Here is a 12,729-nt window from a genome sequence, read left to right on the forward strand (position 1 = left end):
TTATTACTTTTTCCACAACCTAAGTTTTTTTCCAATGATGTTAAACATCTATCACAGTATTTTTAATGGTTGAATATGGTTCATTGTACTGTTGATCTGTGATGTAGTAACTAGATTCTTAGGAACATTCGGATTGTTCCTATTTTTGTTACATTGAATAGCTGTGAGGGCCTTCTTTGGCTGAAATGCTTTTAACTAGCCACAGTTACTTTGTCAGAAAGGAAAAAATCAGCTAAGTATTTACTAGTTCAAAAGTCTGGCAGAACTGGAGGGCTTTTGATACATACTGCCAAGCCACCTGCTATAAATAGGTATATTTCTTGGCAGTACTTCTCCTATGCCCCCAGGGTAAAGAAAAATGTAAAGTTTGGATTGGGTTTTTTAAAAGGTTAATATTAAGCCTTAAAACTTTTAGCAGTGAATAATTGAAACCCCAGAAGGAACAAGAAGTCCTGTGGGTTTGATTTGGATTTTTCACAATGTGACTCTCCCACACATGGGTATTTTATCTGGATCCTCACTAGTGTTATTTTATGTTTTGCCCTGCCCATTTGATGCATCCTGCAAAGCTCTGGAACAATTACTTCCATTTGGCTGTAGCTTTTCTCACCCATGAGTCCCTTCAGCTTGAAACTTTCTCAGAAGCCAAGCGCAACAAGATTGTGAAAAAGTAAGTGTCCTTTAAAGATTTTGTGACCGTGGGGGAAGTAATCCGTCTGTCTGTGTTCAACAGTATTAGGTTGTCATAGAAACAGGGACTTGCTCATGCTTTTGATGATGTAGGTTTTATGTGTTATCACTCACTGGACCTGAAATTCCTCCACATTCATGTTGTTTTGTTAATGCCACTCCATCCTCTCCTCTCCTCCCATGCTACTGATGGAGTCTGTGCCTGGAGAGGTGCCCTTGCCTGGGATCTCCTGCCACCTGCTGTCAGTTTACCAAAATTGCAGGCACAGTGTCTCCTTGATCTGTACAAAGAAGAAATAGGAAAACTGAAATATAACCTAAACCTATCCTCTAGATTCATGGTTTAAAATTCAAATGGAATTGTATCCAGTAGTGACAATAAGTTTGGTCACATGTTTTATGGCATTCTCTCAGGTCTTTTTTAGGGTTCCCTGAGAACCTGGAAGCTCAAAGGCTGTCACTGATGAGCAGTCTGAATTTATTACTTAAAGACTGTGAAAATTTTGCTCTGTTTCCACTTGCTATGATATGTTAGAAACTAGGCAAATTATTTAACATTTCCCAGCCTGTGGTTTCTCTCTACAAAAACTGATGACTTGGAGACCCCTTTAAAAAATACAATGTATGGCCTGCTTTGTAGATTTCCCTAATGGGTAAGTAATGAGAGATGCTTATTTTTTAAGGAGAATTCTTTGATCCGTCTCAAGCTTTAAAACATCTTTGGTAGCAATAGGACCTCTTTGAAGACAGATTTTAATTGGGTTAAGCAGCTACAAATGAAGATAATTGGTTACAAATCAGAAACACACATAGAGGGAGGCAAGAAAGAGGGGAGAACAAGACAGAGAGGAGAGAGCCAATGGATGGTGGGGAGCAGGGCGTGGTAGACAAGTCTGTAACCCAACACTCAGAAAGGGTAAACAAAAGACGATCAGAGGTTCAGGGCTGGCCTTGGTAACATCACAAATCCTATGCCTCCTTGGGTACCACGAGGTTGTGTTTAAATAATAATTCTAGTTAGGATTGATTCTGGCTTTTGTCAAAGGAAAGCAGACTGTGGATATAGCCCATGTAAAAATATGTGTGCATATGGGCAGAAATAAAGTTTGAAAAGTAAAGGCAATCATATTCTAGTTATAGAGGCATGATTCAGGGTCTTTCTTCATGCATGTTTCTAATAGAAATCAACCTGCTAATACATAGACATAGATATTGTTTGTTAACTTTAGGTAGCAGATTTTGGTCACATAGGCTTAACTGATACTAATAATGAAATTAAGTTAAACATTTTTATTCAAATGGAATGGTAAGAGGATTTGAAGTAGGATTGAAAAACAAAATTCTGGCTTCTGAAGATATTTCCAATGAAAAACTTGAAGAAAATAATGTTTAGGAGATCCCTATTATGAGGGGAATTATATAGGGCAGGGATTGTAGGAGCAGGTGGCCTATATTAGTTTCCCAGAAGCCCTTGCAAAATCTACCTTTTAAGAGCTTCCCACCACACAAAATCTTGCTATATAGCCCGGACTGGCCTAAAATTCCCCATCTCCCTGCCTCAGTCTCCAGTGGTGAGACTATAGGCACACAGTAGCACAACCACAAAAATAGTTTTTAAACTTTCTCCATGTTACATTGTCCCTGCTGAGAATATAAGGTCGATGAGACCTGTGAAGAGCATTCTGTGAGGATTTACCTTAGCCAAGACATTAGTAAACAGCACAGCCTCTGGTTAGCCATCAGTCACAGAGCCTCATCTATCTCAGACCTCGTTTATATTTTAACTTAGCTGCCTGTCTCTGCTTTGTAGAGACCAGCTGGTTCACAGCATCTTCTCAGTTCACTTTTAGCATTTGTATTTGATTCCTTCCTGCTCCAAAAGCCCCCTGTCCTGCACTGGCTCAGTTTTCTGTTGAAGCTTCTCTGGGTGCTGACCTTATCTCTTCCCGAGCCCGAGCCTTACCTGTGACACAGAGGGATGGGGAACTCTCCTGTTTTTTTGTTCCTTCATTGTGTACTTGCCCTTCCACATCAGCAAACTCTGCATCCATCACTCAGACAGGCCAAAATACTGAGGCGGGAGGGGGTTACCTTACGTAACATACACAGACACGTTTCTTGTCATTATCTCCAGGGAATTCATATAACACATATTTTTATAACGTTTATGTTGCATTGGGTTTTTTTTTTCTTTTTTTATCTTATAGTTGGAGAATCTCTCTCTCTCTCTCTCTCTCACACACACACACACAAACACACACACACACAATGTGTTCTGACCAAATCCACTCCCACTCTCTCCCTTCCAGTTCCTCCCTTGTACCCCTACAATATACTGTCCTACCCAACTCCATGGCGTTTTTCAAAACCTCCAGAGCCCTCTTAGTAGTCTTTGTATGTGATGGGTATAGGGCCCTCTACTGGAAAATGGTCATCATCTCACTAAGGATTAAATCCCTGAAGAAAACTTGACACAATTCCTCATCCAGCAGCCATAACCTTCCACTAGCCATTCAGCTAGGGTTGGGACTTGGTGACGATCCTCTTCTGCTATCTGTGCTGGCATTTGGGCTGGCTTAATCTTGCGTATGTGTCATGGACACAGCTGTAGTTCATGTGTCAGTGGCCTTGCCATATTTGCAAAACACCTTTTCAGTGTAGTTATCCACTGGCTTTTTGTGGTGCTGGGAATCAAACTCAAGGTCTTGCGCAGGGTGAGCAAGTATTTTACCATTAAGCAGCTTCCTCGGTCTTTTCTATTAGATATTGAGTCATCTTAGTGGTCATTTGAAGTGCAGGGAAAGCTGTGTATAGCTTACATGCAAAAATCCCTAAGCCTGTGGTTCTCAGCTTTCACAGTCACATATCAGATATTTTGCATTGTGATTCATAACAGTAGCAAAATTACAGTTATAAGGTAGCAATGAAAATAATTGTATGGTTGGGGGGAGCCACCAACCATATAATGAAACTGTATTAAAGGGTTGCAGCATTGGGAAGGTTGAAAACCACTGCCCTAAGCCATTCTATATAAAGGACTTGAATAGATTCGGGGTTCTGGGGAAATTAGATAGCCCCTGAAATGCCAAGGGATGGCTGAATTGAATGCTACTTGGTTCTACTGCAAATCTTTTCCCCCTCCCCCGATCTTCTTCCTAGATACGGGGACATGAGAAAGGAAATTGGCTTTAGGATCCGGGACATGTGGTATAATCTGGGTGAGTGTCTGACCTTGAACAGGTCCCTCCATGAATTCTTTGCTTTTCATTTCTTGTTCTAAATATTTCTCAGTACAGGTTGCAATAAAAACAAACACCCATAATGAATTCTTATTTTAATGAACATAACCCTGAGATTTGTCTGTATGTATGTACAAAAGTAGACTTGTGGGTGCCGTACTGTCTCGCCTGGGATATTGACAATGAGCCCTCTGTCACCATGCCATCCACACACTATCAGAGAACAGCATTCTGCTGTCATCCCTTGATTGACATGGTGGGTCCACATGAACGTTTTCTTCTCTCGTGGGCCCCATGGAGGAAGATTGTTAAGGTGGGACTTACAGTGGTGCAGTTTTCTAATACCCTCATTCACTCTCATCTCAGGGCCTCACAAAATCAAATTCATCCCATCCATGGTGGGTCCCATTCTGGAAGTCACTCTGACCCCTGAAGTGGAGCTCCGTAAAGCCACAATCCCCATTTTCTTCGACATGATGCAGTGTGAGTTCAATTTGAGCGGCAATGGCAACTTCCACATGGTAAGAAAGAAGCATCACCTCTGGTCTTAGTTTCGTGGAACACTTAACTTTTGATTTATTGTCTCTAAGTGGAGGTGTAGCAGCTTGACTGAAAAATGCATTTTAAAACTTCTTTCTTCATATTTTATTGTGTAAAAGAATTAGATGTATGGTTGGGTCCTCTGGCTCAGAGGCTGGAAGGAGTCTCTGCACTCCATGTCTTTTTTAAGTCCGCAATGTCTCAAGAAGATGAAAAATTGGCCTGGTACATCTTACTCCTGTCTGTTGTGCTACAGCCCAGGGCTGAAGGCGTAACCTATGGGGACTGAAGGAAGCGGTCTGTGGTCCAGCTCCCATCCATCCCTGCTCACCTTTGAGAGCTTTAGTTTGCTGGACCTTTCTCTGGACCTCCCTTTATTTACCATATACTGCATTAGTTAGGGTTCTCAAGAGAAACAGAATCGGTATGCTGGACACAGATTACAATGCACATTTGTTATGTTGGCTTATGCAATACAGCCTGGGTAGGCCAACAACGGCTGTCTGCATACTGGAGAAGCTGAGAGCCCACAGTTGCTCAGCCCATAAGGCTGGATGCCTTAGCAGTCCTGATGAAGAGCTGAAGGCCTGAAAGATTCCTGATGAGCCTCTGGTTTTCAGTACAAGTCAGAAAGCCCAAGAAGCTGCATCCTGTTTACAGCAAAGATGGTTGGTGGCAGCAGTGACAGCAATAGGGTAGATGCACTCACCAGGAGGAGCAACAACAGGCAAAGGGTATATCTTTTATATCTGACTGCCCACTCTTGTTGATAGTCTTCCTCTCTTCTACCTTTACGGACTTATCCAGAGGCTTTCCCCTAGCTGATCCCAGATGAAACCAAGTTAACCAAGTTGACTCAAGCTTCACATTTACAATATCTACAAACCTATTTATATTGAAAGGAAGATTTTCGTGGCTATGACTCTGAGCAAAACCAATCCCATCACCAAGACTCAGACAAGAAACAAAAATAAGATAGATGCCCAGGGTAGTGATGTGTATCTGTAGTCCTACCACTTAGGAGTCTGAGGCAGGAGAATTGCCATGAGTTTCTTGCCAGATAGAACTACGTAACAAAACCATGTGTTGAGTACAAAACGGACAGTGGCTAGAATTGTTTTTATGTGCATAGTAGTAGCATAAAATCATTTTTGAGCTATATTTCCACATGTAACACCAAGGACTAATACATTAACCTGCTTTGGGGTATTTTGATAGTGTGTGGTGCACTGTTTGAATGGGTGAGATGTAGGATACCGCCCTCCCCCCTCCCAAATCTACTTTGGAAGCAATTCAAAATTGGTCCAGCCAGATCCAGAAAGACTGGCCACCATCCACCATGTATTCTTTAGGATCTGGCATTCTCTTGTGGAATTCTGTCTTTCAGTTTGAGAATGAGCTGATCACAAAGCTGGACCAGGAAGTGGAAGGTGGTCGAGGAGATGAACAGTACAAGATTCTTCTGGAAAAACTGTGAGTATCTCAGAGCAGCACCTTAGGTCAGAGGACAGAGCTTCTGCTGCCCATCTAGCAGCCAGTCAGCAGGCTCAGCATCACCCCGTCACCAAGTGGTCCTCCGTGGTATGGATGGAATTATACATGGCTGATAGTGTTTACCCAGTGTGAGTCCATGCTTATGTTTTCCAACCAACCTATCCCCGGAGAGCACAGCAGAGGGCAAGCAGTGGCATCCTGCCCAGTGTCTTAATTATGAACTTGAGCAGAAGTGGGGCACCTCTAATTGTGGCTTCAAAGCAGCCATTTAAAGGAAGTCACAGTTGATTTTTGTACTTAAAAATACCTCACATCCCATCAAGGAACTCTGAGAACAGAGCAGTTGTTTTTCAGCCAGCTTGGTCTGTACTCCATGAAGACATCGTTCCTTCATCTGATCCCACATTGTCCCTTCATCCATTGCCTCCCCTACCCAGCCTCTACATACTCAACGTATGGGTGTGTAGTGTGGCTAAAGTCTTTGACTACTGGGACTACATTATCAGATCTTGTCTTTGGAGTCAGTGAGTCATCTTGACAGATATAATCTCCCCACCCTACCCCTGTATGTAAGAGCAGTGTCTACTTTTTAGTCTTATTGCTAGAATTAAAAAAGGCCATATGTCAACACAGGGTCCCTTGTAGAGTTCACACTTTTAGAAATTTGAATGCAGGTGGGCAACGTGGCTCAACCAATGAAAGAAATTGACAGCCTGAGCTTGAACCTAGAAACCCACATGGTAGGAGGGAATCAAACCCTGAGACGGTTCTCTGACCTCCACACATGTGACATGTGCTGTGACATGCACCTACCCTCACACATGCATACAAATGTTTGTGTGTTTTTTAAAGGTCAACTGCAATTATTATTGTCTAACTGTCCCATTCTGCAGGTCTCTGTGTGCATTGGTTTCTAATGTTCTTTGGACTTTAATAACCAGCCATCTCTGTTGCCTCCTGTGTTTCCTCTGTGTCATTTGATTATTCTTCTGTTCTAGGGAAATATTTTTGGACCAGTCTGAGCATGAATATGGGGACAGCACATGGTAGTAGAGCAATATACGGAAGTCACCTCCATTTTAAAGAACTAGATAGCTCTATTCTGTTCATAGACAGAACAAAGTGATCTTTCCGTCCTTTTCCCATGGGATCTCTTGACCTTCTTACCCTCCTAGCCTATAGATTTTGAGATCCTGGTTTTGTCTAGAAGTTACGCGTAGATAGAAACAGACCCGAGATTTGGGGATAATTGGCTGTGGTGGCCCCTGCCTTTAATCCCAACATCCTGGAGGCAGAGTTGGGAGAGTTTCTGTGAATTCAATGTCAGCCTGGTCTGTGTGGTGAGTTCCAGGATAGCCAAGGCTGCATAGTGTGAAACTGGCTTTATAAAAATAAAATAATAAATCTGAACCATACTTCAGCAGTAGAGCACTTGCCCCCCCACAAACACATATACACACACAGACACACACACACACACACACACACACACACACACACACACACACACACACACACACACAGTATGTAAACAAGATGAAATACTCATTAAAAAAGAAAAATCCCTACAGCTAATCTTCATGGAGAGGTCTTACTTTGTTTCTTTTGTTCTTTCTGGATCATTGGCTCATAAAAGTTTGACTATACTAGTTCCATCCCCCAGAAATACTCCTACAGTCTGGGCTAATTATTTTTCTTTAAGATTTATTTTAAGTAAGTGTGTGTGTGTGTGTGTGTGTGTGTGTGTGTGTGTGTGTGTAGGTATATGTTCATGAGTGCTGATGTCCTTTAAAGAGGGTGTCTATGAGCTGCCCAGCATGGGTGCTAGGGGCCCAAACTCAGCTTCTCTGCAAGAACATGGTAAACTCTTAACCACTGAGCCATCTCTCCAGTCCCAAGCCTGATTCTTTAGACCCATTTCCTCTCTGAACTTTCTTTTAGTTACCCAAGAAGCTCCAAACCTTTGTTCTGTATGGCCCCCAAAGGGGAGGGCTGGATCTAAAGTGTACCCCTGGTCTGTCTGCTTATGGCCATACTTTTCTATCTGAAGATGATTTTATCTGGTGTCACCCATCCAAATGGCTACCAGGTTCTTCAGGCTGCCTGTTTAATGCCAGGCCCTAGAGAGAACAAAGACATAGAACAGATGTTTTTATACAGCTGAGTTAGAATGGGAAAGGGGTGTGAGCATTGTAGGCCAAGGTTCTCATTTCTGAAGCATCCACTAAAGAAACTATTGATGGATTAATGCTCAGAGGATATTGTGGGCTGGGGTTCCAAATGATGTAGGGATTTGACTGGGTCCCCAAGAAACAGCAAAACTTGAGAAAATAGTAGGTCCTATCTGGGCCCTGTTGAAAGTCCTAGGGTACTCTGGGTTCCACAGAGGATGTATATTATAGGTCTATAGCAGTGTTTATCACCCTGGGGGTCACAACCCCTTTTGGAGTTGAATAACCCTTTCACAGGGGTCACCTAAGATTATCGGGAAACACAAATATTTATGGATGATTCATAACAGTAGCAAAATTTCAGTTATAATGTAGCAATGAGAATAATTCTATGGTTGGAGGGTCACTACAACATGAGGAACTGCATTAAATGGTCATAGCATTAGGAAGGTTGAGAACCACTGGTCCAGAACCTGCTGCTAGGATTTGACTGGGACTCACATATGGTGCCAAGAGTAACTGAGTGAACTATGGAAATTATCTCCCCCCATTCCAGACTCTTAGAACACTGCAGGAAGCATAAATACCTCTCCAGCTCCGGGGAAGTCTTTGCCCTCCTGGTAAGCAGCCTCTTAGAGAACTTGCTGGACTACAGGACCATCATTATGCACGATGAGAGCAAGGAGAACCGCATGAGTTGTACAGTAAATGTTCTGGTAAGGAATGGCCTGCTCCCGGGGCTTGTAGTAGGCACAGATAATCCATCCCTGCTGCACCAACTCAGCTCTAAGTTGATAGCATGGATCCCCAGCCTTCCTGGAGCATCTTTATGGAGTCCATGCCCTCCTGAGTCGGACTCATAGACAGTAGGCACAGACCTTCAGGGCATGGAAAGTGCAACCTTGACACTCCAACCCTTCCCACACACCATCTCAACCTGGCTCTTTGTCTTAACTCACACAAGCTTGCTTTACTATTGTGATGTAGCCTGCATAAACCTATGCCAGGAAGTAAGTTAGTCTGTGTCTTTCGTTCTCCTGACAATAAGACCCTAGTCTTCCCCTTTCCTGGGACTATAAACCTCAAGGTTTAGGTTGCTATGCAGTCCTGTACTTAATACAATTCAAGAGTGCCCACCTCCCTGACTCCATGAGAAATAAGCATAGCAGCTGGCTTCAGAATAAGCCAAGCTCAGCTGTTCACACAGAAAATCTCTTGGAATTCTCAAAAGTGTGGTCTTCTTAAAAAAAAAAAATTTATTCTCTCATACAGTATCATACAGTACATCCCAACAGCAGCTTCCCCTCCCTCCACTCCTTCCAGTTCCCTCCACCTCCCCTCATCCCCATATCCACTGAGCCCCTCCACCTCTCACAGAAAAGAGCAGGTCTCCCAGGGATACCAAGTGAACATGGTACAAGACACAATAAGACCAGACACAAACCCTCACCTCAAGGCTGGGTGAGGCAACCCAATAGGAGGCAAAAGAGTCAGAGACATCCCATGCCCACTGTCAGGAGTCCTGCAGAAATACCAAGCCAACACCCGTAACATACCTGCAGAGGACCAAGAACAGACCCATATAGGAGCCCATGATTGGCGCTCCAGTCTATGTGGGCCTGTGGGCTCTGCTCAGTTGATTCTGTGGACCGCCTCTTGGACCCTGATGGAGATCTCCAAGCTGGGCTCTCTCTGTGCCTAAAGTTTGGCTGTGGGTCTCTGCATCTGCTCCCAGAGGCAGCCTCTCTGTTGACAACTGAACTAGGCACTGATCTGTGAGTATAGCAGAACATCATTAGGGGTCATTTCACTGACTTTTCTCTTCCCCAGTCGTGTTTGCTTCTTTCCTGGGTGTCTGGGCTATCCAGCCTCTGGTCCTTGATTATGCAGGCAGTGTCAGGCATGGACTCCCTCTCCTGATAAGGGCTTCGGACCAGTCATTGGTTGGCCACTCCCACACGTTCTGAGCTCCCACTGCTCCAGCACATCTTGCAGGTGGGAGAGCTTGTCGGTCAAAGGTTTTGTGGCTGAATTGGTGCCTCAGTCCCACCAGTGGAGGAGCCTTGCCTGTTTATAGAAGATGGCTAGTTCATCCTGTGTCATCTGTTGCTGTGATCACCCTCATTGAATCCAAGGAGTTTCCACTGTACTAGGTTTCTACATTGCCCCCTAAGTACTGTCCAGTTCCGGCCATCTCTCCCTACCCCCTCACCTTATCCCTCCTGTGCCTATCCCCACCTGTCTCCAGTTCACAGAAAAATCTATTTCCCTTCCTAGGGAGATTTGTGAAGCATGCATGGTCTTAATTTCTCCACTTCTTTGTATCCCGTCACTTCCTGTGCTTGTAGAAGAGATTCTTAAAGGAAATGATGAACTAATAATGAATGCCTCTTTGGAAAAGAGACAATGTTGAAAAGCAGCAGTTGGAGCAGATATTGTTCCATGGCTTAGAGTTTGTGCTTTTTCAAAGACACAAGTTTGGTTCCCATCACCCATGTTAGTTGGTTCACAACTGCCTGAAACTCCAGCTTCAGATGATCTGATGCCCTCTTCTGGCCTCTGAGGGTGACTACACTTGCATGCACATGCACACTCTGAAGTTAAAACTAAAAGCAGCAATTATGCTTTGACTGTATTTTGTGTCGAGTTCATCAACAGCCTTTAATTTATGTTGATATTATGCGACCTTCTTTTTGGCAGAATTTTTATAAAGAAAAGAAGCGAGAGGACATATACATAAGGTAAGTAAAGGAAATAAATGCCTTCGTTTTGCTATTGATATTATGGGTTTGTGGTATATTTTTTAAACCAGAAAATACTGCCCCAACAACACACTTGCTGCCTTGATAGACTCGTACAAATTCAGGATGGGCGCTGTCTGACTCAGAGGCTGAGCTCTCAAGACAGAGTCACAGATAAGTACAGTTTGAGGGAGTGTGTAATAGTCACATCAGCATTTGAAGAGGGACGGGAAGGACTCAAAGGGACAGGAAGGAGAAGTAGCCAACAGTGACATTTAATTTGAAGGCCATGAGTCTCTGATCATGAAACCAATTTGTCCATCAGCAGAATTTCCAAAGCTTTCCCTCACGTCCCAAAGCGGATCAAGACCTAAAAATAAATAAATAAATACAAATAAACTAATAGTAGTAATACATTTAAGAAGACATAATAGAGGGACTAGGAAAACCACAGAGCAGGAAGTGGTAGAGTGGCCTAGAGAAATAGGAGGTGACGAGCCTATTGCTTAAGAGAAGGGAGGTGTTCCTGTTAGAAGCAGAGGTCTGTGTGTAGGCTGGGACCAGGATGGGGAATGCTCTGAGTGCTAGCCCACCCCCCTGGTGACAAAGGGCCTTTTCTCTCCCCTCTTACCAGGTATTTGTACAAGCTTCGAGATCTGCACAGAGACTGTGAGAACTACACAGAAGCTGCCTACACACTCCTCTTACATGCTGAGCTTCTGCAGGTAAATGGGTCCTGTGTGGAAGACCCACGTTGTAAGCCATGCGTTCAGTCCCCATGAACTTTGTGACTTGGGTAGGAAAGGGCCTTATTTGAGGGATATAGTTTATCTAAGAATGTGTTGTGCCTTGGATAGACAGGGACACTTTCAGATCAAGACTGGGAAAATAATCACTTGTCATTTAAAGTGCCTTAGAGAGCAGGGAACAACCTAGAGGCCTCTAGTGATGGACAGTCTAATTAAATACACTTTGATGGTGTGTAAAGAGATTAGTATAACTGTAGAGAGATGATGTAGATGAATGCAACACTTGGAAGAACTACTTTCCTCTTTATCCTCTCTCTCCAAATAAAGTTATAGTGAGGCATAATATAAATGCATCTATTTGTCCTGAATCCCAAACAATTATTTCCAGGCCTGTCCTCCTTTAACTTTGGATTTCTACCTAAGCATTAGTCTTTGAATGGATAATAGTTCAAACTTTTCCTGGCGAAAACACAAACCTTTGTTCCCACCCTTGTTCCTCCCCTTCTCTGTCTGACCACCTCATCTGCCTAGTATCATAGGCTATAACCTCGTAGTCACATTCCAGTCTTCTCTTTTGATCACCGCCTCCTACATTCTCTATAAACAAAATGTGGAGCCCTGCTGTGTAGACCTTATCCTTGGTCTATCTTAAAAAGAAGAAGAAAATGTCCTCCCTGCCATCCTGGTTAGACTCCTAACGTCTCTACCCAAAGCTCTACAGTGTCCCTCACTAGATGTCCTGTCTCCACAGTTCCTTTTCTCCTAGAGTTCCGTCAGATTTGACTTGATTTTAAAATGATGCTCACACATCATTCTCAGCAAATAAACACAGGAGTCTCCTGCCTCCCTGTTTCCCGAGGAAACCCCCTGCCCATGGGTATCACCAGAGAGTGGTCCCCACTAACAAGCCCTATAGGTTTTTTGTTTTGTTTTTGTTTTTTGTTTTTTATGCTGCCCAGAAAGTTAAACCCTCAAGCTGGGCGTGATGGTACATATGCCTATAATTGCAGCACATAGGAAGCAGAGGCAGTCAGGGATAGCGAGTTCAGGGCCAGCCTGCATTTCATAGGGTGAGTCTATCTCAAGAAATGAAAAAGCAAAAGAA

General features: G+C 43.5%; 1 protein-coding gene across 1 annotated transcript in view; it reads left to right on the forward strand.

The window, feature by feature from the left end:
* Positions 1–12,729, forward strand: part of Dock5 (dedicator of cytokinesis 5) — a 180,710-nt gene that overhangs the window by 141,823 nt on the left and 26,158 nt on the right. Inside the window, exons 31-37 of the mRNA XM_051195461.1 lie at positions 570–670; positions 3,850–3,908; positions 4,296–4,450; positions 5,857–5,942; positions 8,691–8,850; positions 10,835–10,875; positions 11,510–11,600. Of these exons, the coding sequence (XP_051051418.1) occupies positions 570–670; positions 3,850–3,908; positions 4,296–4,450; positions 5,857–5,942; positions 8,691–8,850; positions 10,835–10,875; positions 11,510–11,600 (693 nt within the window). The remainder of the gene's footprint in view (positions 1–569; positions 671–3,849; positions 3,909–4,295; positions 4,451–5,856; positions 5,943–8,690; positions 8,851–10,834; positions 10,876–11,509; positions 11,601–12,729) is intronic.

Source organism: Phodopus roborovskii, unplaced genomic scaffold (assembly GCF_943737965.1).
Source record: "Phodopus roborovskii unplaced genomic scaffold, PHOROB, whole genome shotgun sequence".
Classification (NCBI taxonomy): domain Eukaryota; kingdom Metazoa; phylum Chordata; class Mammalia; order Rodentia; family Cricetidae; genus Phodopus; species Phodopus roborovskii.